Source organism: Hippichthys cyanospilos, chromosome 11, assembly GCF_059441005.1.
Source record: "Hippichthys cyanospilos isolate Australia breed blue-spotted pipefish chromosome 11, RoL_Hcya_1.0, whole genome shotgun sequence".
Lineage (NCBI taxonomy): Eukaryota > Metazoa > Chordata > Actinopteri > Syngnathiformes > Syngnathidae > Hippichthys > Hippichthys cyanospilos.
Window position 1 is genome coordinate 22,235,001 of NC_142379.1, and position 27,217 is coordinate 22,262,217.

A 27,217-nucleotide genomic window follows, 5' to 3' on the forward strand; every position below is an offset into this window, starting at 1 on the left:
TTTTTCAAGAATATGCACTTGGAGAAGATGTAAGATGCTTGTTTAAACTTTTATAATTATCTATGCAACAAACACCTCAAGGATGCGCGGGGACGCATCATCAGTGATGTATCCTGGAGTCTTTGGGTGTTTCGGGTCTCACAAAATCACACTGTACACCCTCCCCCAGGCGGCCCAGCCGGAGGTGATCAAGCCCCGACTTGCGTCCCAGCAGCAAACCACAGATTGGCCCTCTTTATCCACAGCCACCAGGTGGCCTTTTCTATGAGGTTTCTCTCCAGCTTTAATGAATTGGACTGCCTTCTTTGGTACATGATGGTATTTAGTAGCGCAGATGGCTGAGGCTAAGCGCTCTGCGATAGCCTTAAGCACCTGGTCATGGCGCCAACGATAGTAGCCATCAGCCAGGGCTTTTGGGCAGCAGCTGAGCAGATGTTCCAAAGATCCTCTTCCAAAGCAAAGAAGACAGGAGGGCGTCTTGCTCTTTCCCCAGACATGGAGGTTCGCAGGGCTTGGCAGGGTGTCGTAGACCGCTTGCACTAGGAAACGGACCCGATGAAAGTCTGCTTGGAGGATGTTTGACCAGTTGATCCTGCGCTGTAGTGCAGGATCAACTGGTCAATGCTCCCTGCTGCCACAGTCCCACCAGCCTGCTCACTCGCACTTCTTCCACACCTGCTCGGACCTCTTCTTGGATTTGGTGGCATCTTTCTCTGCCGCGGGTCTGACTGATCAGGGTCTTTGGGAAGTATCTCAGGCCTGCTCTGCCTTTCGCCAAAGTGCCAACCAGAGCCTTCTGTCTCAGGCGTGACTCTGCCACCTCAGCTGCTTCCTCAGCCTTCCTCTTTCTCCCTGTCCTCACCTCAATGCCAGCTAGAGCTACTTTGCCATCCGTGCAGTCTCTCAGAGCAGCGCTGGTAAGGCTGCTTGGAAGGCCCAGCCACTTCCGAAGATAGCCACTGATATACCTCTCCAAGGACTCAACTGCCGTCATTGGGTGTGCACAGATTGGCAGAGGCCACAGGATTCGGGGCAGGATAGAGTGCTGATAGAGCCAGGCTTTAAATCTATCAGGCAGGCCAGACCTGTCAACCTTGGTGAGCCTAGTTCCAAGTTCTGAGCTGGACTTCAAGATGACAGCCGAGTCTTTCAAGCTGGAGTCAAAAAATTTCCCCAGACTCTTGACGGGTTGCTCTGGGATAGTCTGAATGACAGTTCCTAAAATGGAAAACCAGAACCTGTCAAGCACGTTCCCCTTCTTCAGCACCATGGAGCTCGACTTGGAGGGCTTGGAACTCATTCTTGCCCAGGTCATGAGTCTCTCAAGCCCTTGGAGGCTCTTGGAGAAGATGCAAGATGCTTGTTTAAACTTTTTTTTTTTTAATAATACATCTCTTTTAGATGTTGCTTGAAGTGTTTTCTTTTCTTTCAATTTTCATAAGTTTCTCTTCATTTTCCTGTTTTTCTTTAAGCATTTCTGATGTGACAATTTTTTCAAAATAGCGGGGGACAGTTTATTTTTCTGCTTATTTTCAAAAGTAGAAGTAATTAGTAAAAGCTAACAAGGAGTAAACAATATTGGGATCAGAGACATGGTGCCCGCTGGATAGCCTGCATAGAATACAGTTTGAGGGCCTGTTTTTCTTTTTTTTTTTCAATTTAAAAAACAGGCCAGTTTTGTGGCAATGTGATTGTCTTTGAAAATACAGTGGGCCCCCGGGTTACGAACTTAATCCGTTCAGCGGCTACGCTCGTATCTCGAATTGCTCGTATAGCGGGCAATCCAAACCCATGTTAATTCGTGAGTGCGTGCAACGCGCGCAGAAGCCTTAGGTAAAATCATCACGCTGTATACATAAATTAATATTAAGTGACATAATCTACTGTACAGTTGCATTAAATAACAAATACAAAGGATAAATGACTTTTACCTTTGGAAAGACGTGACTTGTGCTGAGATAAGCAGAGATGAGCAGAGATGAATGCTCTAAGTCAATACGGTAAATCAGATATGCTATTGGTCTTACAGTGTCAAAGTAACTTTTTCAGTCAGGGTTTTCTCTACTTCCTTCCATCCCAACCAGCTGTGCCATCAAGCTAGATAAAGGCGTTCGGCCAATAGCATATCGGCACTTCTGTGATTGACGTGTGACACCGGCCAATAGCATCTCCGTGAGACCGGGTGACCTTAATCGACCAATAGCATATTGGCGTCTCCTTGACTGACTGATAATTATTTGCACTTTTTTTTTAAACGGTTGGAATGTATTGACATCTTATTGATTAAAACACATTTAAATCTGTGACGATTTTTTGTCCTGCAATCGGCACACTTAATTTCATGTCAACTGTTTTTCCCGACGTGAATTGAGCACGGTGGAAGCGGAGAGGTGGCTGTGTGAGTTGCATTTACTAGGCAGCACACTTATGGCTTGTTCGAGCGTCAGTTCACCTTTGGTTACAACTCACAAAGTTGCAACAGTGACGCTGTCCCAATGCATATCGGGAGATCGCCGACTAACCTGACATGCAATCTTGTCTAGCAACCATTATATGGCGCTGTATCATCACCCGTAATAGGGTGCAGAGATTAAACTCTTGAGTTAATACGGCAACGCATATAGGCTATTGGTCTTACAGTGTTACAGTAACTCTTTCAGTCATGGTGCAAATCACGGAGATACTAAAACATCATCCTCTTATTTCTTCCTTTACCGCTGCTAGTAATTTTAGAAGCTATGTCTAACAGATAAAGTTTGCAAAGTCTTCAAAACATTCCGTTTTTCACTCATTTTGTCTACTTCCTTCCATCCTGTCCCATCAAGCTAGATAAAGGCGTTCGGCCAATAGCATATCGGCATTTCTGTGATTGACGTGTGACGCCGGCCAATAGCATCTCCGTGAGTGAGACCGGGTGACCTTAATCGACCAATAGCATATTGGCGTCTCCTTGACTGACTGATAATTATTCGCACTTTTTTTTAAACGATTGGAATGTATTGACAATTAATTAAAAAAAAAACACACATTTAAACCAATGACAATTCTTTGTCCTGCAATCGGCACATTTAATTTCATGTCAGCTGTTTTTCCCTTTAGCTGTACAAACACTACACTTAAATGGTAATATATTTAGACACCGTGAGTGAGACAGTCAGTGTGAGATTGTAAGACCAATAGCGTTCACGTTACCGCCATAAGTATCTATTAATGATTGTAGATGACGCAACTGCTGAATATATTGACGCAGTTAGGCGAGAACATTTCTACATACTCAATGGCTGGTTTGACGGAATGCTCGTAAGACGAGAGGTTTGCTCGTAAGCGGAGGACAAAATTCTCCCTGATCCACGCTCGTAAGGCGGAATGTTCGCAAATCAGGATGCTCGTAAGCAGGGGGCTGACTGTACTTGAATTATCATTAAAAAAAATCCCTACATTATTACAGACCTAGCATTGCATACTGATAGTCATGTTTCACAAACATTGTTTGAAAACATTAATTCATTAACTTTTTTTTTTTTATGCGGGGTTTTACCTGTTAGGTCCCTCTCCAAACACTAATAGTGAAGTTTCACTTTCATTACGGTCTTGAGGACATGGCCTGTGCTGATAACAAAAATGTGCAAATTTTTTATGGAAATATAGCTGCACTTTATAACAACTTAAAGTACCCGGTAATTGTAATAAAACTGTTGAGTATGCATTTGTTCAAGAATAAAACTGTTCTAAAAGGGTAAAACTCAAACAACGCTGAGTCATAGGTTTTGTTGATAACAATAGCTATAAATGTTGGGCCAATGTTTAATTTCATATATTTCTCTTTCACATATCTCGATATCATCTTCACATACTTCAAAGCCCACCTTACACTAACAGTTGGCGGAGTAAACCATGGACTGGTCTCCTTACACTCAAAGGGTTGACAGTTGTCAAAACAAAAAAAGAAAAAGAAAAATAGAGTTGAATTTAAAGAAATGCTTAAACAAAAAATACAGTCTAAAAAAATAAACACAAAACACAGCACAAAACCATTTGTCACAAACCTCTGTCTGTGGCTAAGAACCAAATCTAAATACAGTGGGCTCCTGGTTTACGAAGTTAATTAGTTCCACGGTTGGGCTCGAATGACAAATTTGCTGTATGGCGGGATCCAAACCTATGTTAAATAGCTAATGAGTGTAAAACCCCAGGTAAAAACATCCAAATTGTATATGCATATTAAAAATTGTAATTGAAATAGGATACTAAGTGCTACATATATATACTATACACGTATCCAATTAAAAACATCATAAATAATAAGTACCTACAGGATTTATTTACCTTTATGGGACGAGCTTGTTATGGCCATATTCCCCAGTGAGGGTAACCTAGCCTAAGCTAGGCTGGTTTAGCCTTCTTCGTATTTCTCGATTATTTCCAGCTTGGTTTCCATATAAATCATCTTCTTACTTCGCTCTTTAACATCACTTGCAATCTTGGGACCCATGGCTAACCCATTCAAGTTTGAATCAAGCAGTAAAATGCACAATTAATACTGCATGTTATTTTAAGCACTCAGACGAGATCCAGTCTTTAGCATGCGGCCATTTTGATCGTGACGCCAAACAATAGCAGACCAGCATTGTGGTGACGTAAGCACATCCGCGGACACATCCAACATGGTGGTCTCGTACACACACTGACCACCATGTTGGATTTGTCGTAAGGCGAAAGAAATGGCGTAAAGAGGGGACAAAAAATGTCGCGGTCCACATTGTAAGCTGAAAAAACCGTAAGGCAGGGACGTTGTAGACCAGGGGTCCACTGTATAAAGTAAACTAAATATTTTAAATGTGATTTCAAATAATGACAGAGGAGTAACAATGCAAACGCCACTTTGTATGCTACCAATGGCTGACAGATCCTGGCTGGAGTTATTATGATGGTAAGGTCGAGTCAAACCAACCAGGGAGAGGGGAGGTCAAAATGTCAAAAGCAGACATCAAAAGACATCCAAACACTGATTTAGAATCAGGTGAGAAACTCAACGCCATTTTCCTCTGGTGCTGATGGGAGGCTGCCAAAAATGCAATGCTATTTTACCCTGGTGCTTATGGGAGCATGCCAAGATGGCCAGCATCACTTGAAGTGAGAATGGGCTACTGTAATTTTGTGTGACTTAAAAATCAATTGATTTCAATTTTAGCAAATCCGATCTTCCCAAATTGGTCTCATTTGACAGCTAGCAAGGTGTAGAATGGGAATATGGTTAAAAACTAAACGCCATTTTATCCAGGTGCTTTTGGGAGCATGCAAAGATGGCCAGCATCACCTCAAGTGAGAATGGGCCACTGTAATTTTGTGTGACTTCAACATCAATTGATTTCAATTTTTGCAAATCCGATTTTCCAAAATTGGTCTCATTTGACAGCTAGCAAGGTGTAGAATGTGAATCTGGTTAGAAACTAAACACCATGTTACCCGGGTGCTTATGGGGGAGCATGCCAAGATGGCCAGCATCACCCCAAGTGAGAATGGGCTAATGTAATTTTGTGTGACTTCAAAATCAATTGATTTCAATTTTTACAAACCGGATTTTCCTAAAACTAGCTCATTTGTCAGCTGGCAGGGTGAAGGTCATGAAACAGGAGCGAAGCAGAGCAGAAGAACGTTCTAAATCTATTGTGATAATGACACAAGAACGAGAAAAGCATAGACTTCGGTCACACAAACCTGTGGGAAACGATGTCATCGAAAGGCAAGAAAGCGCACTTGCGGGCTTTTAAGGTGGAATGAAAAGTCGGATTCTCGGGAGCGCGCCCGTGAAACCAACTTCAGCGTCGTGGCTGGCATGACCTCAGTAATAAAAGTTAAGATGAGGACAATGCTATGTCCAGTAATTTACTTCAGAAACAATGCTTCTCGAAAATGGCACTCAACAACTCTGACCACATGTGCAATCAGACACACTAACTAAAAAAAAATGGTGTTGTAGGCACATGAGGTTACCTTGTGGAACAACTGATACAGCAAGCCAAGTTTGTAAGCAGCAAATGCAAGTCCACCTAGAACAAAGCACGCGCAACATCCAGCGATGGTCCCCAAAAACTCCATGCCAAGAAGAAAGTGACCGGTGGGAAAACTGACTTAAGTTTAACTTATTCAACAAAATATTGAAGTACAACAGCTGATCAATGCTCGCTAGCCTTAGCCTTGCCGCTGCAAGCAACAGATACACGCTCAAAGTCGTGAGTGGTATTCTAGAGCAATTGTTATCTAGACTGCAAATGCGACATGACTTCCGGGAAAAAATGATAAATAACAGTGCAGTCTCTTACTACAATAACGACAGGATAGACGGGCACATTAATAATTAATATTTTTAGCTAACTTATTGCTTTCAAAACAAATTTCCGGTCATAAATATCATACAAAATGTTATGCTTTCAAGTTTGACATTAAAATTGTCAACACTATATTAGTATACTTACATAGTGGTTACGTTTTGCTTAAATATTCAGTTAATTCCAATCTTAAATAAACCGCCTACTTTTTATTTTGGAAAAAAAAAGTATTGCGGTCAGTGGTTTGTTTGCGTCACCGGGAAATGGTTCTTCTTCTTTGCTTAGTTCGTAGCGGATCACATCTACTTGGTGTTTACCGCTACTTACCGTGCAGGCTGTCAATCTTTTTACCATCGATTGCAGGACGCCAACGAGCGCCGTTGACCACCTCCAAAATTAAAATCGATTAATTCAGCAATGGGTGCAATTACATCCGAATTCAGAAATACATTAAAAAAAAAATCAAAACCTGTTTCGCTGACACTGAACTGTAACACTTCAGGTATCCATCAGGGGAACTTTCATCTAGATCCGGTGTTGATTTCAAAATAAGGCACATTATTTGTAACTTCAGTCAATGCGACTGAATGAAAAAATATTTTTAACCCATGTATTTTTCGGTGACTTTTTTTGGACTTAGCAACTTTTTTTGTGTTTCATCAAAGATAAATCATTAGAAAAAAAAACACTATAGATCTGAAATTTCTGTTGGAATGTCAACTTTGCAACTTTTTTTGTGTTTCATCAAAGATAAAGCATTGGGGGGGGTCACCGTCACTTACAGAGCTGAAATTTCTGTTGGAATGTCAAAAGAGCCCAAAATTGAAAAGGACACCTAGAACTAGTCTCTAACTGTTTCAGTTGGCGCTCAGAAAATGATACCCTGGAACGTGATTTAAATCAATTTTTTGTCCCATTGGCGCCCATTATAAATAGCCACTTTCCATATACAGTCCGCCCCCGGTTTACGAACACCCTCTTTTACGAACATTTCGACTTACGAGCGTGGACCGCGGAGTTTTATGTCCCCCACTTACGCACAAACCTTTCGTCTTACGAACAACATGACATGCCGGTCATTATATTCGTACATTTATCTTTGCTTTGCTACGTCAACTAGATCAGACGTTGACGCTCATCCCGACAACGTCGAACGCTATTGCGTCTCAGTCACGGTGTCAGTCACGGAGATGCTATTGGCCGGCGTCACGTCAATCACAGAAATGCCGATATGCTATTGGCCGAACGCCTTTATCTAGCTTGATGGCACAGCTGGTCGGTAAGGAAGGAAGGAGAGAAAATGAATGAAAAACGGAAGGAAGGAATGTTGTGAAGACTTTGCAAACTTTATCTGTTAACATGGCTTCTAAAATTGCAAGTGGCGGTAAAGGAAGAAGTAAGAGGATGATGACAATAGAAACGAAGCAGGAGATAATAAAAAAATACGAAGGAGGCGCACGCATAGTTAACCTTGCTCATGAGTATGGACGTAACCGCTCGGCAATCTTCTAAGGGCATGACTTTCCTTGCTGGGAGAGGGACCTCGCTCGACAACAAAATGGAGAGGCTTCTTCTATTATGGATTAAAGAGAAGGAAATCGCCGGTGATATGTTTTAGTGTGAGAAAAGTTCTTGTTTAAGAAAATAAATAAATAAATTCTGCGGGTTGGTCTCTGCTCCCCACCGCCTCCACTCAGTTCAAGTCACATTGCTCCAGAGGAAAATGTCATTTATCTTTTATATATCCATGTTAATTAAATTGACTGTACAGTAGATAATGGTGCTAATTTTAAATATGTGTGTAAATTCATGGTGGTTTTATCTATGATATCACCACGCGTTGCCAGTCATTGTTTACGAACATTTGACTTCACTTTGCTACATCAACGAAATCCTCCGCTCAAAAATGACACGCTAACGCTAATATGCTATCGCTCTTACAACGTCACAGTCACTGTTTCAGTCACGGTGTCAGTCACGGAGATGCCGATATGCTATTGGTCGAACGCCTTCATCTAGCTTGATGGCACAGCTGCTCCCCTCCGCCTCCACCCAGCTCAAGTCACGTTGCCCCAAAGGTAAATGTCATTTTTCCTTTGTATATGTTATTTAATTTAACTGTACAGTAGATTATGCTACTCATTTTTAATATGTGTATCAAGTCGTGATGTTTTTACCTAAGGTTTTTGTGCGCGTTGCACGCATTCACTAAGTAACATAGGTTTGGATTGCCCGTCATACGAGCAGTTCAAGTTACGAGCGTAGCCGCTGAACGGATTAAGTTCGTAACACGGGGGCCCACTGTACTTTATACCTGTTGTTTTATCATGCATTTCTCATGATTATGTATGAATTACTGTATGAATCCCTTCAATGGGCCCTCGACTGTCGGTCAAAAAAGAACTTGATTCCTTGAAACTAATTCATTAGGTGGTGCCAAAGCGTAGTTAGTGAAATTTCTTTACAAATGGATCACTACACAGCGGGAATGTATTATTCAATAAACATAATATGGAATGCAAGAAGAGTATGTACGTGTGTTTTTGCATTGATGCTTAAATGTATTTAATTTTTTTTTTTTGCCAGTCCGTGCTATTATGTACAGTGGGCCCCCGGTTTACAAACCCCCTGTTTTACGTATTTTTCATCTTACGACGTGGACCGCGGCATTTTTTTGTCCCCCTTTTTCGTGAAAACCTTTCGTCTTACGAACCATCCAACATGCCGGTCAGTGTGTCCGCACTATTTTTTTCGCTTTGCTGCATCAACAAAAATAACTTTTCTCGCATGTCACGGGGATGCCAATATGCTATTGGTCGATTAAAGTAGTCACGGAGATGCCGATATGCTATTGGCCGGCGTCACGTCAATCACAGATATGCCGATATGCTATTGGCTGAACTCCCTATCTGGCTTGATGGCACGAGCTGGTCGGTGTGTTGTGAAGACTTTGCCAACTTTTATCTGTTAGACATGGCTTCTAAAATGGCAAGTGGCGGTAAAGGAAGAAGTAGGAGGATGATGACAATAGAAACAAAGCAGGAGATAATAAAAAAATATGGAGGCGCACGCATAGTTAACCTTGCTAGTGAGTATGGCCGTAAACGCTCGACAATCGGTACAATTCTCAAGAACAAGGAAGCTACTAAAGCAAGCAAGTCTTCTAAGGGCATGACTTTCCTTGCCAGGGGACGGACCTCGGTCAACAACAAAATGGAGAGGCTTCTTCTATTATGGATTTAAGAGAAGGAAATCGCCAGTGATGTGTTCTCGTTTAAAAATAAGGTCTCGTTTTAAAAAGTTCTCATTTAAACAAAAAAAGTCGTTTAAAAAAAGTTCTCGTTTGAAAAAAGTTCTCGTTTAAGAAAAAAAAAATTCTGCGGGTTCCTCTCTGCTCCCCTCCGCCTCCATCCACCACCAGCTCAAGTCACGTCGCCCCAGACGTAAATGTCATTTTTCTTTTGTATGTATGTTATTTAATTTAACTGTACAGTAGATTATGTCACTAATTTTTAATATGTGTATAAAGTCGTGATGTTTTTACCTTAGTTTTTTACACGCGTTGCACGCATTCACTAATTAAAATAGGTTTTGATTGCCCATCATACGGCAAATTCGAGTTACAAGCCTAGCTGCTGAACGGATTAAGGTCGTAACACTGGGGCCCACTGTATTTGAAATATATGTGTTTTCTACGCCCCGTGTTAGTTTTGCATGTGAAAAAGAGGGTAGCCTGCAAGTCTAGATTCGGGCCAGGGCCTGCAAGTCTTGCAGGTGGGCCTCAATGATTGTAACAGTGTTGCTGGAGGGTGTGTCTGCTCTTTGCTTTCTGCTCACTTTAGTACTTTTAGAAGATGACATTACAAACTGTGTGCGTGATGTGACGTGTCAGTGCTGACAAAAAGTGCCTAGTGACTGAAGCACAAGCATCAACTATTTATCCATTGTTGGAATATGAATCTTATTGGATGAGGGTGTTTTCAAGCGTTCAGGAAAAAATTTGTGCACACCTGCAGTCTGCAGCTAAGAGGGCATGTCTTTACAAAAACCTGCCTTGTGACCGGTGGGCAGGGCTGACAAAAATAAATAAGTTAATATATAAATAAATATACTGCCGAGTGATTGTTGTGTCAACATCAACGGTTATTGGTCCACAGATTTAAAATGGGTCGGCTAGGTGGTGCGATGAATAGCACGTCCGCCTCACAGTTAAAAGAGGACCTTAGTCGAAATCCACCGTGTGAAGCCTGTGACCCTTAAGAGGACAAGCGGCTCTAGAAAATGGATGGATGGATGATTGATGGATGACTGAGAATGAATGTTATTGAATGTGGATGTTTCCAGCTTGTACACTAGTCTGTAGGGCTTATAAAACCTTTATTTTAAAAATTTCAAATGTATATATACCGTAATTTCCGGACTATAGAGCGCACCTGATTATAAGCCACAACCCACTACATTTTAGAGAAAAAACGATTTTGTACATACACAAGCCGCACCTGCATACAAGCCGCATGTGCCCACATTAAAACATGTAAACATATTTACAAAGAAAGACGGTACACTGAGTTTTCAAAGTATTAATAATATAACTTAACAATAATAATATAACTTTCTTCCCAAACGGTGCCTGTGACAGGGCAGTAAAACGGTAGCAACATGGTAGCAACACGCTAGCAACATGGTAGCAACACGCTAGCGGCATGGTAGCAACACGCTAGTAACACAGTATAAAAGGTCTGGTAAAACAGGTCTGGTAAAAGAACATACTGGTAAAAATCACGGCAAGCCGTCTTCATCTTCCTCCTTTGAACTGAAGCCTGTGACAGGGCAGTAAAACGGTAGCAACATGGTAGCAACACGCTAGCAACATAGTAGCAACACGCTAGCGGCATGGTAGCAACACGCTAGCGGCATGGTAGCAACACGCGAGTAACACAGTATAACAGGTCTGGTAAAACAGGTCTGGTAAAATAGGTCTGGTAAATGAACATGCTGGTAAAAATCACGGTAAGCCGTCTTCATCTTCCTCCTTTGAACTGAAGCCATCAAAGTCATCTTCCTCAGTGTCGGAATGAAACTGTTATATAGACGTCGTCACACACTCCCTGGTCATCCAATTCTCACCATTCAACACGGAGCGCCACTTTAAATGCACGATTCACACTAATGTCAAGCGGCTGCAAATACTTCGTTGTGCCCCTAGGAATCACAGCTGGAATGGAGTTTGTCCTGCGTCATATGCCTTTCTTTTTGCATTTTCCATGATGAGGGTATGTTCAAGCTTATTTAATTTAATGAACAAAACAGGAAGTTGAAGTCTTCCTCGACGCATATATTCCACCGGTCTTAATCTTACCTTTTCTACTTGAGCGCCCCTAGCGGCCGTTAGAAAAATTACATAAATTGGCCGCATCACTGAATAAACCGCAGGGTTGAAAGTTTGGGAAAAAAGTAGCGCGCAAAAGCCTTAGGTATAATCATCACGACTGTACACATATATTGAGATTGAGTGACATAATCTATTGTACAGTTGCATTAATTAGCAATAACAGAGAAAAAAGTGACTTTTACCCTTGGAACAACGAGACTTGAGCTGGGTGGAAGCTTAGGGGAGCAGAAACCAAAGCTCAAAGTCAATACGGCGAAGCTGATATGCCATTGGTCTTACAATGTCAGAGTGACTCTTTCTGTCAAGGTGTAAGTCACGGAGATGCTAAAACATCATCCTCTTACTTCTTCCTTTATTGCTACTAGTAATTTTAGAAGCTATGTCTAACAGATAAAGTTTGCAAAGTCTTCACAACATTCCTCCCTTCCGTTTTTCACTTATTTTCTCTCCTTCCTTCCATCCTGTGCCATCAAGCTAGATAAAGGCGTTCGGCCAATAGCATATCGGCATTTCTGTGACTGACGTGTGACGCCGGCCAATAGCATCTCCGTGAGTGAGACCGGGTGACCTTAATCGACCAATAGCATATTGGCATCTCCGTGACTGACTGATAATTATTCGCACTTTTTTTTAAACGGTTGGAATGTATTGACAATTAATTTAAAAAAAAAAAACATTTAAACCAATGACAATTCTTTGTCCTGCAATCGGCACATTTAATTTCATGTCAGCTGTTTTTCCCTTTAGCTGTACAAACACTACACTTAAATGGTAATATATTTAGACACCGTGTAATTATATATATATATATATATATATATATATATATATATATATACAGTGGGCCCCCGTGTTACGAACTTAATCTGTTCAGCGGCTACGCTCGTAACTCGAACTCCTCGTATGACGGGCAATCCAAACCTATGTTAATTCGTGAATGCGTGCAACACGTGCAAAAACCTTAGGTAAAAACATCACGACTTTATACACATTAAAAATGAGTAACATAATCTACTGTACAGTTAAATTAAATAACAAATATACAAAGGAAAAATGACATTTACCTTTGGGGCGACGTGACTTGAGCTGGGTGGAGGCGGAGAGGAGCAGAGACCAACCCGCAGAATTTATTTATTTTCTTAAACGGGAACTTTTCTCAAAACTAGACCATATCACCGGTGATTTCCTTCTCTTTAATCCATAATAGAAGAAGCCTCTCAATTTTGTTGTCGATCGAGGTCCATCCCCCGGCCACGAACGTCTTGCCCTTAGAAGATTGCCGAGCGGTTACGGCCATACTCACGAGCCATGCGTGCGCCTCCTTCGTATTTTTTTTTTTTATTATCTCCTGCTTGGTTTCTATTGTCATCATCCTCTTACTTCTTTCTTTACCGCCACTAGCAATTTTAGAAGCCGTGTCTAACAGTCACCCGGCAGTCTGTCCTTCAGAACCTTCTCGCGCGTTGGTTTGCATGCCATACGAGTACCGCGTTTTTGCGGTTTCCTTATTATTTCCTTTCGTCGCTTGTAGCCCATTGACTGTGTCAGTCGGGGCTGCGGTTTACTGTCCGCCCTCCGGTGGCTGCGACAATAGTGTTGGTTTTATCCTTGTCTGGTTGGCGCAACATTTGCTGGAACTCTCTGCGCGGGGTGAGTTGCGTTGTTTTGTGAGTTTTTGGTGTTCTTTTGGTGAATTTCGAAGCCGTTTCCTTATTGTTGATACTTAGAGCGCTAACACTTGGTGGCGGGTGACTTTCATGGTGTTAGCGACCTGACGTGTGCGTGCTCGCCATAAAGTCGTGCTTTGTCTTTGCCTCTCTGTGAAGTTTGTGTGCCTAGTTACCCGCCTGCAACCGCATCAGTTAACCGTCTTTACCCCTTTTCAGCCTGAGCTTGCGTTTCGCACGCGAACTTGGCTAGTGGCTATTGCCTGGCTCCCGCTGTACCGGCTGCGTTACGCACCCGTTGTGGTTTTTGCGCCGTGTTCCTCTCGCCGATTGCCGGCGTCTCGCCTACGCTCTCGGCCCAGTGTCTCTGGCTCGCAGCGGTTGCGTTCCGCGCCAGCTCTTGCCTTGTCGTAATTTCTCGGTCTTATGGAGGGGCCTGTGCTGTGCTCCAGTTGTGGCTGTCGAGTTGTGCTGGCGGACTCACGGGATGGACGCTGTTTGCGTTGCCGTGACTCGGCGCACGCTGACACAGAGGTGAGTGTGGCCGGGGATGAGGTGACCGGTCCGTTGGAGTCCAACGAGACTAAGTCCGTGGCTCCTCCTATCGCGCTGGCAGTCTCTTTGCCGCCCGTTGGTAGACGTGGCGTGAAACGCCGCTCTGCCAATGTAGCTCCACCTGCTCCCTCTAAGCGTGATCACGCTACAGGTCAGCAATGGGCCTCTGGATTAGAGGAGGAGGTTGCATATTTGTGTTCTCAATTGGAAGGGATGTTGGCACTGTTGCAGGAGCGCCTCCAGCCGAGTGCCCTAGCTTCCGGTGAGCCGTCTTCTTTCCAAGGCGCTGTTGCACCAGACTTCTACAAGGATGTTGATGCCATTTCTATCTCTGCTTCAGACTCATGCTTCCGTGGGTCTGAGTTCGATTCTAGGGACTCTACTGTGGGTTCCCCTCCTTCTGATAGAGGTTCGTCCCTCACTGTATTGGATGATGCAGACTTGCTTGAGTCCCTTTTGTGCGCTGCCTTGCAGGAGCTACAGTTGGACATTCCTTGTCCCCAGTCTTCCCGAACTAATCCCTTTTTCCGACGTGGCCGCCCTTCTGTTGCCTTCGTTGTTCCGCAGTGTGGCCATTATTTAGAACTTTTGCTGTCCTGTTGGGGCGATATGAGTGCATTTGCCCGCCTTACTTCTGAGGGGCGGACGCTGGCAGCCTTGCAGGATGCTGCTAACGCTGGGTTAGATCGCATGCCTGCTGTGGAGGAGGATGTCGCTTCCTTGCTCTTGTCACCAGATGAGCTCGCTCGTAGAACGCGGCGTTGTCCTAACGTACAATGTCACATGGTGGATGACCTGATTACAAGGGCCTATAATGCATGTGCGCACTCGGCTCGCATTGGCAACTCTGTTTCGCACCTGTTGTTCGCTGCCATGTCTGTGGCGCGGAAGGGTGATACTGAGTCGGTTGTGTCGTTTGGCGAGGCATGTCTACATGCATTTGCCCTTATGACAAGAGACCACGGGCGAGCGATGTCCTACTTGGTGCGTCCGCTCCGCCTTTTGTGGTTGTCTCAGTCCTCTTTGACTGAGTCCTCCAAGAGTACTCTGAGGGACTTTCCTGTTGTCCCTGGGACATTTTTTGGTTCTGGTGCGGTGGAGACACTAGAACGAACATTAATGGGTCCGTGAAGCCCGTGTGCAGCTCTCGGATCGTGATAGAGCTTCAGCCGTTTCTGGGCCTCTTCGTTTTCCCGCCTCTGGGCCTCATTTCCGTGTTCCGTCTCGTAGCCAAATGTATGGGGGTGCCAGTTCTCTACGTCTTACCAGACGGTATGCTGCTGCGGACGCTCGCTCTTCGGCACGTGTGCCTGCTGCGGGTGGCGTTCGTCCCACTGGTGGTTTTCGCTCTGGTCTCCGGCTGCCTGACGGTAGACCACGGGCAGTTGCCCCTCCGCCTCGCCCCCCCAAGGCCCCGCGACTCTGTGGGTCGCGGGACTGAGGTGTTGGGGCCGGCCATCGGGTATTTTTCCCCTCAGCAGCTCAGGCTGTGGGCTGCTCTGGGGTCAGACCCCTGGGTGCTTTCCACCCCGTCCCAGGGGTACAGGTTGCAGTTCCGGCGCCGGCCCCCCATACAAAGTCGGGTCAGGGAGACTTATATCGCCGACCCGGCGAAGGCCTTGGCCCTCGATCAGGAACTTACTACTCTTCTGGTCAAGGGGGCCATCGAGCCTGTTTTCCATCCAAGCCTCAGCAGGGGTTTTTATTCCCCTTACTTCCTGATTCCAAAGAAGATAGGTGGTTTTCGTCCGATTTTGGACTTGAGAGGGCTCAATCGTTACCTCAAGAGGTTACCATTTCGCATGCTAACGACCTCCGACGTATTGCGGTCGGTCAGTCTTGGCGAATGGTTCACGTCAGTTGATCTGACAGACGCTTACTTTCATGTCCCCATCACGTCTCATCACAGAGGTTTTCTGCGCTTTGCTTACAGAGGCGCCCACTGGCAGTTCCGGGTGCTTCCGTTCGGCCTCTCACTCTCACCAAGAGTGTTCACTTGCTTCGTGAAGGCGGCCCTTGCTCCTCTGCAGGCAAGGGGCATGAAAGTTCTCCCGTACCTGGACGACTGGCTGATCTGCGCGCAGTCTCGTGCGCAGGTGATCAGGGATACTACCGTGCTGCTTCGTCACGTGTCTCGGTTGGGGATCAGGGTGAACTTGGCAAAGTCTGCTCTGGTTCCTTCACAACAGACCACCTTTCTTGGGGTGTCACTGGACTCCGTGACCATGCTGGCCCGTCCTTCAATTCAGAGAGTAGATGACAATTTGCGTGTACTGGAGGGTTTTCGCCGAAACAGGCACATCTCTTTCGGACAATTTTTACGTCTACTGGGCAAGTTGACTTCTCTCACTGCGGTGGCTCCTCTGGGGCTCCTACACCTTCGTCCCCTACAGATGTGGTTGAACGGCTTCCGCTTGGATGCCAAGAGACATCGGCACCGATGCCTAACGGTGTCACGTCGCTGTCTTCTTGCATTTGCCCCATGGCGCTGGCGTGCTTTTTTGGCCGCGGGCGTGAGGCTGGGAGTGGTGCCGTTTTGCCAGGAAGTGGTTTGCACAGATGCCAGTCTCTCCATGTAGGGGGCTGTTTGGCAACACAGGTTCGCTCAGGGGCATTGGTCGTCGGCGGATGCCACAGAGCACATCAATGTCCTGGAACTTCGTGCTGTGCATCTGGCACTCATCCACTTCCTGCCGTTCCTTCGGGATCGGCACGTCCTGGTGCGGTCAGACAATACGTCGACAGTTTTCCACATCAATCATCAGGGGGGTACCAGGTCCATCAGGCTGCAGTCGGTCGCACACGACCTTCTTCAATTGGCGGCCGCCCACCGAGCCAGTCTGCGGGCAGCCTATCTTCCGGGTGTCCTGAATCAGGTTGCGGACTCGTTGTCTCGCGGGGTTCCAGCGCCGGGAGAGTGGCGTCTGCATCCGGAGATTGTGGTTGCTATATGGGATCGGTTCGGTCAGGTGGAGGTCGACCTCTTTGCCACGCAAGAGTCGACTCATTGTCGACTTTGGTTCTCCCTGATGGAGGTCAACAGCCCACTGGGCCAGGATGCCCTGGCGCATCCTTGGCCGTTTTGCCTCCTATACGCCTTCCCCCCCTTTCCCCTGTTGTGGATGGTGCTCCGAAGGGTCCGGACGTGGTTCCCTCTACTCCACGGCCTGCGCTTTGCCGACCCTTGGCATCTTCCAGCCCGGTTGGATCTGTTATGACAGCGAAAGGGGCAGGTTTGGCATCCCCACCCTCATCGGCTTCGCCTATGTGTGTGGCCTCTGAGGGGCCGAACTGTTGCTGAGCTGCTGCTCTGATTCAGTCTGGCGCACTATTGTCAATGCCAGGGCGCCTTCCACACGGTTGTTATATAACAACAGGTGGAAGTTGTTTGTGTCGTGGTGCACGGCGCTTGCCACGGACCCAGTGACTTGCTCTGTTTCTGCTGTCTTGCAATTTCTGCAGTCTCTCTTGGATAAGGGTTGCTCACCTTCCACGTTGTAGGTTTATGTAGCTGCTATTGCGGCCCGTCACACGTCGGTTGATGGCAACTCGTTAGGGCGCCACCCGCTTGTTTCTTCATTCATGAAAGGGGCCCGCCGTCTCCGACCCTACAGTGCGCCACACACGCCTACCTGGGACCTGCAAGTGGTGCTTGACTCCTTGTGCCGGCCTCCTTATGAACCCCTGTGTGAGGTGCCTCTCAAGTGGGTTTCTCTAAAGACTGCATTTTTGCTTGCGATTGTCTCGGCCAAACGAGTTGGGGAATTGCATGCCCTGTCTGTCAGCCCTTCCTGCATCAGGTGGCACCCTGATGGAGGTGCAGTCATTCTGTGGCTGAATGCCACTTTCGTTCCGAAGGTGCGATCCTCTTCCTATGTCAACAAGCCTCTGCTCATCAATCGTTTTGTGCCCCCGCCTGGGGACGATGGGGTCCCTGCCGACCTCTTATGCCCTGTGAGGGCAATGCGTTGTTATGTGGAGACTACGGCATCGCTTCGTAAGTCAGCTCAGCTTTTCGTTTCGTACGGGGGTCCTTCCTTAGGCTCCCAGCTCTCCAAACAGCGTTTGTCTCACTGGATCGTAGACGTGATCATGCATGCTTACGGGGATTTGCAACCCCACTTGCCTTCGGGAACCCGCACCCATTCTACTAGGAGTGTCGCAACTTCTTGGGCTATGCTGGAAGGGGTTCCCTTGGAGGATGTTTGTGCTGCTGCTTCCTCGTCGTCACCTGGCACCTTTGCCAGGTTCTACTGTATGGATATTGCAGTCTCCCACTCTATGTCTGTGGTCCTGGGCTCCTCCTGTGAGGTTGAGGTGAGTACCATGGTCTCCTCGTGACTTCGCTGTTATTCGTCATTCCGTGCTTTTGAGGTGTCCTCACAAAGGCACTTATGATTTTACTTTCAACAGCTCAAAATATTCAGTGACAACACACCTACCTATACCTGTCTAGAAAAAAAGACTAAGCAATACTAACTATGTTGTGTGTGTGTGTATAAATATATATATACATATATATATATATATATATATATATATATATATATATATATATATATATATATATATATATATATATAGCAGATGTTGCAAATGTGCACACCCCGGTGTTGTCAACGAACAGGGGAAGTTTAGATGTGAATTGGGATGGTGACATTACAGTGAGGGGCACACAGCAACGTGATTCATTGATACAAGCTTCAGCAGACAGCTTGGCAGCAGGCGTAACTGCTGCTGTGACAATGCTCGAAGAAAAATTGGATAAGCTACTGAACACGCGTGGGGAACCGCATGACAAATTAATCAGGCTGGGGCTTTCACTGTGGAGTTAAACAAACACAGACGATTCAAGAAAAAATAATGTTAAAGGCTTCTTGCTTTGAGAGAGCTATTAATGATGAGTTAATGGAGCAGGCACGCCTAATGAAAGCTAAACAGGATGCTCTTTTGAGACAACGTGAACAAGAAATAGCTAAAGGGGGAGGCCCAGAAGTGACTCTCTGGCCCAGTGGTGAATACTTATTACATTGCACACTTACAAAACCAGTTGGTTGATTTAAAATGCCAAGTCCAGACTATGACAGGTATACACCCAGACTCCGTTTGTGATCGAACCCAAGACATTAACATAACTAGATCCCTCCCTGACGCCACTCCCCAGCGACGGCTGACTCGTCATCAGGCCACATTACATTGATGCAGAATCTTCCTCAGGATGGTGGTGAGAATTGGTTGAGGTCTGTGCAGCGAGTGACTACAGGGCAAAGTTTGACAGCAGGAGATGTGCACGCATTGCTAACGCAGGCATGCCCTCTCTCCCAATTGGAAAATATTCCGGACTGTCAGATATAATGGATCATGAAGCCCTTGCGCGTGACAACTATTTAGCATTCTTTGCGGCACTCGTTGCATTGTTTTCCAACCTTGAACTTGTCATATCTGAGTTGGTGTTTGTTCCAAAATCTGATGAGGAAGCTGCAACATTCATCGACCGTGCCCTTGTTGAGTATTCTTTGAAAACTGGACACCAACCAACTGTCTCTGCTTTATTTTCCCTAGTATTTAGGGCTGCGGTGTTAAAGGGAGTTCCCAAATCTGTCGTGCAGGCCATGGAGGCTAACTCATATCTTCCCGGTGCAGACCACAACTGCTGGCTGTCCCATATGAAACACAATCTGAGGAGGCATTCTTAAGGATAGAGTCAAAAACTGAAAAACATAGAAATACTGAATCACAATTGGCTATAATGTAGTTGCAAAGTTTGAAAAACCAGATTACTCATGCCACTCCTCCGGCTTCAGTTATCGCTTCTTCACCTATTGTTGTGTCTGAGTGCATGATGTATAAGTAAGTCCATTCATGGGCCAGGGTGCACTCTCTGGTGGCCGGAACCAGTGTTACCACTGTGGCCATCCTGGACACTGGGCTCGTTACTGCCGTCAGCGCCCTCAGGGATGAAGAGGCAGGGGGAGAGACAGAGGACAGCTGAGAGGCCTCAATAGACGTGACGTGGCTATTACCAACAAAGGGGGCATGACTTACCACCACAAGAGCAACAACGGTACGACGCTTCACAACATCAGCTCCCAGCTCAGCAACAATACCCGCCAATGTCAAATCAGCAGCCTCTGCCGCCATCTGGTGGGCAGTTCCCGCAATGATGGGGCCCTGAGTCCACATTCCAAGGTCTGCAGGTGTCATGTTTGGACAAATCCGCCGCCTGGGCACTGGAGGACAGGACTGCTAATTCAGCCATCCGGGACTCCCTTGTAACATTCACCCAAGAGTTCATAACAGTGTTCGATCATCCGGTTTGAGGACAAGAGGCTGGTGACCAACTATTGGACATTGCCCAAAGTAACCGAAGATTGGTGGCTAACTCTATCCGCTTCCGCATTCTTGCGGCCGAGAGCGGCTTGCGGCTGACAGCGGCTTCGGGGAATCTGCGCTGCGAGGCATTTTTAGCAAAATCCTCAAACCCAAGCTCAAGGACAAGCTTGCCGCTCGTGATGAGACGTCCTCTCTGGAAGAGCTGATAGCACTAGCCATCTGGTTAGACAATTGCCTCCGCGAATGATGGAGACAGGACGCTGAGAGAGTGCCTCTCACCTTAAGTCCACCAGGAGGCGCCGAGAGACAGTGAGGAGTTGTCTCCCGTCGCATCCGGGAACCTGGGTGGGTGTGAGCCCATGCAGCTCGGGGGACGGCGTCTTTCCCCCAACGAAAGCCTTCTCTTACTACTAAAGGTATGACCACGGATGAAGCCAAGTGCTTCACCTCTTTATCACATGTCGGTTACCAACATCCAAAAATTGTTTGTACTAGAAAGCTGAAGCAATTAAGGTGAATAGGTGCAATATAGGTGCAATCTTATAACCAAGAGTTAGGTGACATTTTGTTGGCATCCCTTAATATTACAATGCAGACTGAAGGTGAATGGGCCGCTTCTGAAGGGACACCAGGTAATATGTTGAAATTTCCAATGGTACTTATTCGGTTACTCCCCCATGCCGAGGCATAGCGTTCCAGTTCCCACGTTTGCCCCTCATGATCCGGTGTGGGGCTCCAATGTTCCAGATAAATATCATCACTCTGATAAAATTAATTCCCTGATACCACAAATTGGGGTGGGTAAATTGGCATTGTGACTGGAGATAGGTGACTATCGATTTAAAAAGTTTTATGATTATGACTTTGTGAGTGTTTGAAGGCTATAATCATGAAATTGATGCTGTTCGTACTATGCTTTTGCAGCATCAGTTCATGCTTGATTTATTTACCGCATCTACTGGTGGTGTTTGTGTTTTGCTTAACCAAACTTCTTGTATATTCATCCCTGATGAGTTTCCCAGGCAGATATCTAACTATAAGTTTCGGTATCACTCTGATAAGTTTCGTTCTGATAAGTTTCAGAAGCTCCTTGTTAAGAGTATAAAAAAGTTGCCTTGGATGTACTTTGCACTTTTGCTCAATCCCAGCCTTTGTCTATATCACATTTGTGCCCCAGAATATTCTGTCTTAAAAACTCAAGAGAAAACAAGCTTATTTCCAGCCTCTGATTCTACCAACATTCTAATTACACGAAATTCAATGAGCACGCTAAGGACAGAAAATTACTTTTTATCTCCTTAATGTAAAATGGCAGTGTACCCCTACTAATGCAGATGCCTACGTTCTGTTTTCAGTTATTCAGAAACCGTGGGAGAAGGTGACAATCTTTTTTCTAGGGCATAAGAATGTCTCAGATGTAATTTGATGCATAAGAGATGTTTACATCTTGGGTGTTTTTAATGCATATATACATTTTTACCTGGGGCGACGAAGGCTTTGATCCAATTACGCATTGTAAAAAAATGATTTTCTTGACATCTGTTTGACAACAGTCATGCAGCATAGTTTTATTAAAGATTCTTCACTTAACTTTGACATGTGTGACTTTATTTTAAACACGGGAAACACTCTCAGAACTGTTTTGTAAACAAAAAAAAAACATTTAAATCAAACGGGAAGATTAAACAACGTAGAACACGAAAGTAACACTGTAACAGCATGTGAGTAGTGTTACACCCTGTCGAATCTATTTCCACGATATATGGCAAGTGTTAAGTTATGGTTGAATTCACTGTATGTGGCCAGGTGAGCTGTAGGGAATGTAATGGTTTGAGTGCATGCACTAACAGTAGGAAAACAAATCGTGTATTGAGAGTCACAGTCATGTTGGAATTTAACATGAATTAAAAAAAAGTCCTTCTTTGCACTCCAAAACAGGCATGTGTCGTGGTTCGGCTATCCACTGTCTTACCCATCCAACAGTCAGGCCTTCTGGAGTCTTTGTTGCCTTCATGTTTTTAAAAGAAAAATGAACATTTGTTTCAGTTGAAAATACATTTGTTGACCACATCTGCTATTTTATTTACTCATACAGTTTAAAGTACAGATATAATTTTGCAAGGTGGTATTTTAATGAAAATTAGGCTTCATTTTAATATTTGATTCAAAGCCCTTTACGACGAAGACCCCTCCATAGCAATGTGAGGATGAGACCTCATAAAGCTTTACAGTACACTGGGTAAACTGCTGATCATCTGTTGCTAAATATAAACCCTTGCTGGATCTTTAACATTATTGCAGGCAACATAAAATATTCATTTGTTTGGGCATGTTTAAAATATACAGTGATGGGAAGTAATGAAGTACAAATACTTCATTAATGTACGGATTAATGTACATTCATTAATGTAAGGAAATATTGCCTGTACTTTGTACTTTAAGAAGTACTTTTTCTTCCAACAACTTTTTACTTTTATTCCCTAAATTTAAAACACATATCATACTTTTTGCTTGCTACGTTTTAAAAAATGCCGTGTTACTAGTAGTTTTGTGTCATTCAGTGCCATGAACGAGAATGTCACGTAAAATACTTAGGTTGTGTGCCAGTTTTTAATGAATGAATGGATGGCACTTGTGGCCAGGGCTTAATTATATGCCAATGGAGCATATATATATATATATATATATATATATATATATATATATATATATATATATATATATATATATATATATATATATATATATATATATAAAATATTAGCTCTGCTACATCCCAGAAAAGTGAAAGTTCTTAGCAATGCTCTTCTTTCTGGATTCACTGTAAAGTGCACAACAAGCTCACTCCACTCCCCTCCCCTCCCACGACAAAAAGTGACTTCACAAAAGCAGAGTAGAGTGTTGAAGGAATCTAGAAAAACCTCTCACCTCTTAAACTAGTTCCTAACGCGTTCGCCCATACCACAACATAGTGAAACAATTGATTTAATCCAGACAGAGTGGGAAAGTACAAGAGGCCTCGGGCCAGTCCTGCCACAGGTCGGAGCAGAAAATGGTAATATTTCACCTCCCACATTCAGTTCTTATACTCTTTTGGGGCATGTAGTCCCACTGTGGAATGCAGGTGTGTGTGTGCGTGCACGTATGGCGCGTGTGCATTCGAAATGCAGGTGTGTGTGTGTGTGTGTGTGTGCACGCATGGCGCGTGTGGGTGTGTGCACGGGGATGGTGTCTTCAAGTCGATCATCAATCAATCAAATTTTATTTATATAGCCCTAAATCACTGAAGTCTCAAAGGGCTTCAGAGATGAAAAGAGGTCGTACAGAGACATCTTTTCAGTATAAGGTACACAACAGCATCCCCTGTCAAAGCTCCCAGAAGGGGAAGGAAAAACTCAAAAACCCCAATTTGGGGAAAATCAGAAACCTCCAGAAGGGACCACAGGTGGGAGTAGCCCCCTTCCAGGCCCACAGGTTGAAGTGGATGCTGCATGTACCAGACACAGAAACAATATAAATTACAGAAAACATATTGAGCTATATAGTGCAGTGATGTCTTGACAGCAGGCAAAGCCACTGGGCAGGAACCATCCCACATTCCAGCCAGGTGGACCGCAGACGGCCGAACTCCTAACCCGTGATGGTCGACCAGCGCAGGACCCAATGGAGGCGGTCAAGTCAACCCTCACCATCTAGCTAGCCCCCTCTCCCAGCCGGAAGAGGGGGGCAGGAAAGTCTTTGTTCTTTGGAAGAGGGAGGAAGTCTGTGCACCATAAACCCTGACTGATATCTTCTCTTGATGGCCACAACTGGTCTTTTGTTCCTGGTGGAATGTTTGTCAGGGGATGCCATTTGTTCCTTTGGAGGTGATGACTTGTCTTGATTTCTCCTGGGCCAAGACTATATCTGCTTCACACTGACATTACGTCATCTCAATCTTTATTAGAATAACACAGTTCTATGAACACACTATTTTATTGATACATTTGATTTAAAAACATGTATTTAGTGTAAACGACACGCATTGTCGCGTTCAGTGTGCCCATATCATCAGACTCCTGTAGCTTCTGCCTGATGGCAGGAGTTCAAACAGATCGTTTTGTGGGTGTGTCTTGTCCTTGATGATGTTGTGTGTCCTCCGCAGAACCCTGGTGTGGTAAATGTCCTGCAGCCTTGCTGTCTTGTGCTGTGCAGTTGCCGTACCAGACTGAGATGGAGGTGGAGAGGACACTTTGAATTGTACATCTGTAGAAGTTGTTGTGAATCTTTGCTGACATGCCAAATTTCTTCAGTCTCCGGAGAAAGTACAGTCTCTGTTGGGACTTTTTGATGATCTGTCGAGAGTTGTGGGACCAGGTGAGATCCCCCGCTGATGTAGGTACAGAGGAATTTGAAGGCTTTGTTTTTGGAATGTGTGAGGAAGTCGAAGTGCCTGGACGGAACCCATGTGTGCTCAGGGAGAACATGCAAACTCCTCACAGGAAGACCGGAGTGGGCCAAATTTGAACTTGGGACTGTCAGGCAGACGTGCTAACCACTCTTCCACCGAGCCGCTCCTTCTTGAACATAACTGACAATATTTATCTTAATGGCATAGAAAAAATCAATTGTCGTGATCTTTGAATTGCGAAAAATATACTTTTTAAAATTTTACTTTAAAGTTAATTTCAGAGGCAGTTCTTTTACTTCCACTAGAGTAGATTTTTGGTTCAGAACTTTTACTTCTACTCAACTCATTTTTTAAGTAGGGTAGCTTTAGTTTTACTCAAGTAAATAATCTGCATTTTGACCATCACTGAAAATATACATGTATTAATGTGGAATATTTTCAGTGATCCCCTCCACACTCCACTTTAACTTTGATAAACTTAAGACATTGATGAGGCTTGAGTGCCGAAAACCAATGAACAGCCAAAATATATTTAATGTAAATGTATACATTAAGAAATTGTCAAAATATTTTCAATACCAATCTTTGCTTGTCAAAACATGGCCCAACCAAAGATAAAATCACCTCATCCAGTCCATTGCATATTAAAAAAATAATAATAATGCCGCCCTCCAAATAAACAAACATTCATATTAATCCCTGTACCCCGGCGACTGAGCATCCCTGTCCCTTCCCCCCCGCAACTGGAAATCCTTGACCCTGCGTTCCCGCAGCTGGATGTTCTGGACCCTGCGGCCCCGCAGCTGGAAGTCCTGGACCCTGCACCACAGTGATGGTCCACGGTGCTCCCAGCTAATTGACACCTGCCTTCCAAGTCCCCAGTCTACTTCAGGCGCACGTCTTACGAGTCCGCAGTTCAATCCAGGTGCACGTCTCCGGAGTTCCCAGTCAGCTCCAGCAACCCGTCTCAGTCCGTTCCAGGCGCCCGTCTCCCAAGTTCCCAGTCTGCTCACGGTGCCCGTGTCCAGAGTTCCCAGTCCAAGCGCTGTGCCCGTCTCCCTAGTTCCCTGTTCAGGCACGGCACCTAAGACACAGGTCTTACATCCATGTTGTCGTTGTCTCTTCATGCTTCAAGTCCTGAGAGTTCCACGTTTCCTTGTCGCTGTTTTTACCCCTTGAGTTTGGTTTTGATTTTCATTTGTTTTTGTTACTTTTTGTAATTCTGAGTTGACCACTTTTTGCCCAGTCTCTGCTTTTTAATAAATTGTTTTGTTTGAGCACATCTCCTCCCGGCTTCCCTGGTAATGTGATTCTGTGCACTTATCCTGTCATTAATGAGGGGATAGCTGAGGTGACAAGTGTCGTCCAGGACCAATACGGGAGAACGATGCATCTATGATTGACATGTTGCCAAACAAATCACAACTGTTTTTGTTTGCTTTCAACAAGTTTAGTTATTTTTTATATCTTGAGCAATAATTCATTTACAAATGACAATGTAATGTATATTACACTTGCCACCATGGCAATAAACGAGCCACAAGTTGTGAAATAGAAAAAAATCTCACCCACTTTCACCGCTTGTTTTCATATACTCCGACAGCCATTCCATCTTAGAAGAAGCTCATTTCTTTTTTTAGTTGGGCTTGGTGAGTGGATGTGTCACTGCTCGTTCACTTAGCATTTGCGTCTCTTAACTCCGCACTGTTGTTAGCGAGCTAACTTGCACGGGGTGTATATGCAGGGAATGTTTCTGTCAATGCATTTGATTGGATGAATAGTGGAAGTGAAATTTATCATATCATTGACTGGACACTTGCCACTCGCTGTCACAATGCGAAATGGTAGAGAAAAAATATTATTGCGCTATTTAATCATATAAAATGAGGTCTAATATTAGATATGATTTAGTACGTTTATATTGCATTTTGTTTTATGCACGGCATAGATTTTCCTGTGTGCTGAGAATGTCTGAGCAGTGGGCAATTGTGCATTTGCACAGCTTAGAGCGAGCACTGCTCTAAGCACATTATGGTGTCTTGGACAATGCATTTTCAACTTATTTGCTCATGTTGTTAACTTTGTGTACCTGAAACATGGGACTACCTTGCTACAATAATTACAGCTCAAAGATAAACTCATCTTGAGTTCTGGACCCACAGTGTAATCTAACATGTGAATGATCATAACCAACAACAATTACAAGTAAAATATATATGTTTTTTTTTTTTTTTTCTCAAACGGAGAAAATACAGAAAAGAAAAATACAAATGCCTTAATGCAAAAAGTTTACAACAGCCCAATAAAAACTTTTTTCATTAAAAACTTCACGTCTTCTTGTAGCCAAATGCATTTGAGAAAACAGTAACCTTATTGCTGCAAACATGTGACTGCTTTGGTGTTATTATGAAGCCAGTCTACCAAGTCACTCTAGTATCAAATGGTGCCTCAAAAAGATTAGCCACTGTATATTCAAACTAAAATATTCAAAAATGGCAAAAACAGAAAAATAAGTATTAAATTTGAAGTCCACAGCCATTTACAGCTAATT

At 44.5% G+C, this 27,217-nt stretch overlaps 2 protein-coding genes and 1 pseudogene across 2 annotated transcripts in view; 2 read left to right on the forward strand and 1 right to left on the reverse strand.

Moving 5' to 3' along the window:
* The window catches only part of hacl2 (2-hydroxyacyl-CoA lyase 2), a 30,288-nt gene extending 23,956 nt beyond the window's left edge, over nucleotides 1-6,332 (reverse strand). The window contains exon 1 of the mRNA XM_088428405.1: nucleotides 5,995-6,332. Coding sequence (XP_088284531.1) covers nucleotides 5,995-6,099 — 105 coding nt within the window. The 5' untranslated portion in view covers nucleotides 6,100-6,332. The remainder of the gene's footprint in view (nucleotides 1-5,994) is intronic.
* Nucleotides 6,333-13,814: 7,482 nt separating this feature from the next.
* LOC148416351 (uncharacterized) lies at nucleotides 13,815-17,257 on the forward strand. Its single transcript, XM_088427856.1, is given in 4 exon segments — nucleotides 13,815-14,022; nucleotides 14,095-14,205; nucleotides 15,105-16,377; nucleotides 16,543-17,257. Coding segments are annotated over 4 exon segments (2,307 nt in total).
* Nucleotides 17,258-18,688: 1,431 nt separating this feature from the next.
* On the forward strand, nucleotides 18,689-25,754 carry LOC148416352 (uncharacterized; annotated as a pseudogene).
* The last annotated feature ends 1,463 nt before the right edge of the window (nucleotides 25,755-27,217 follow it).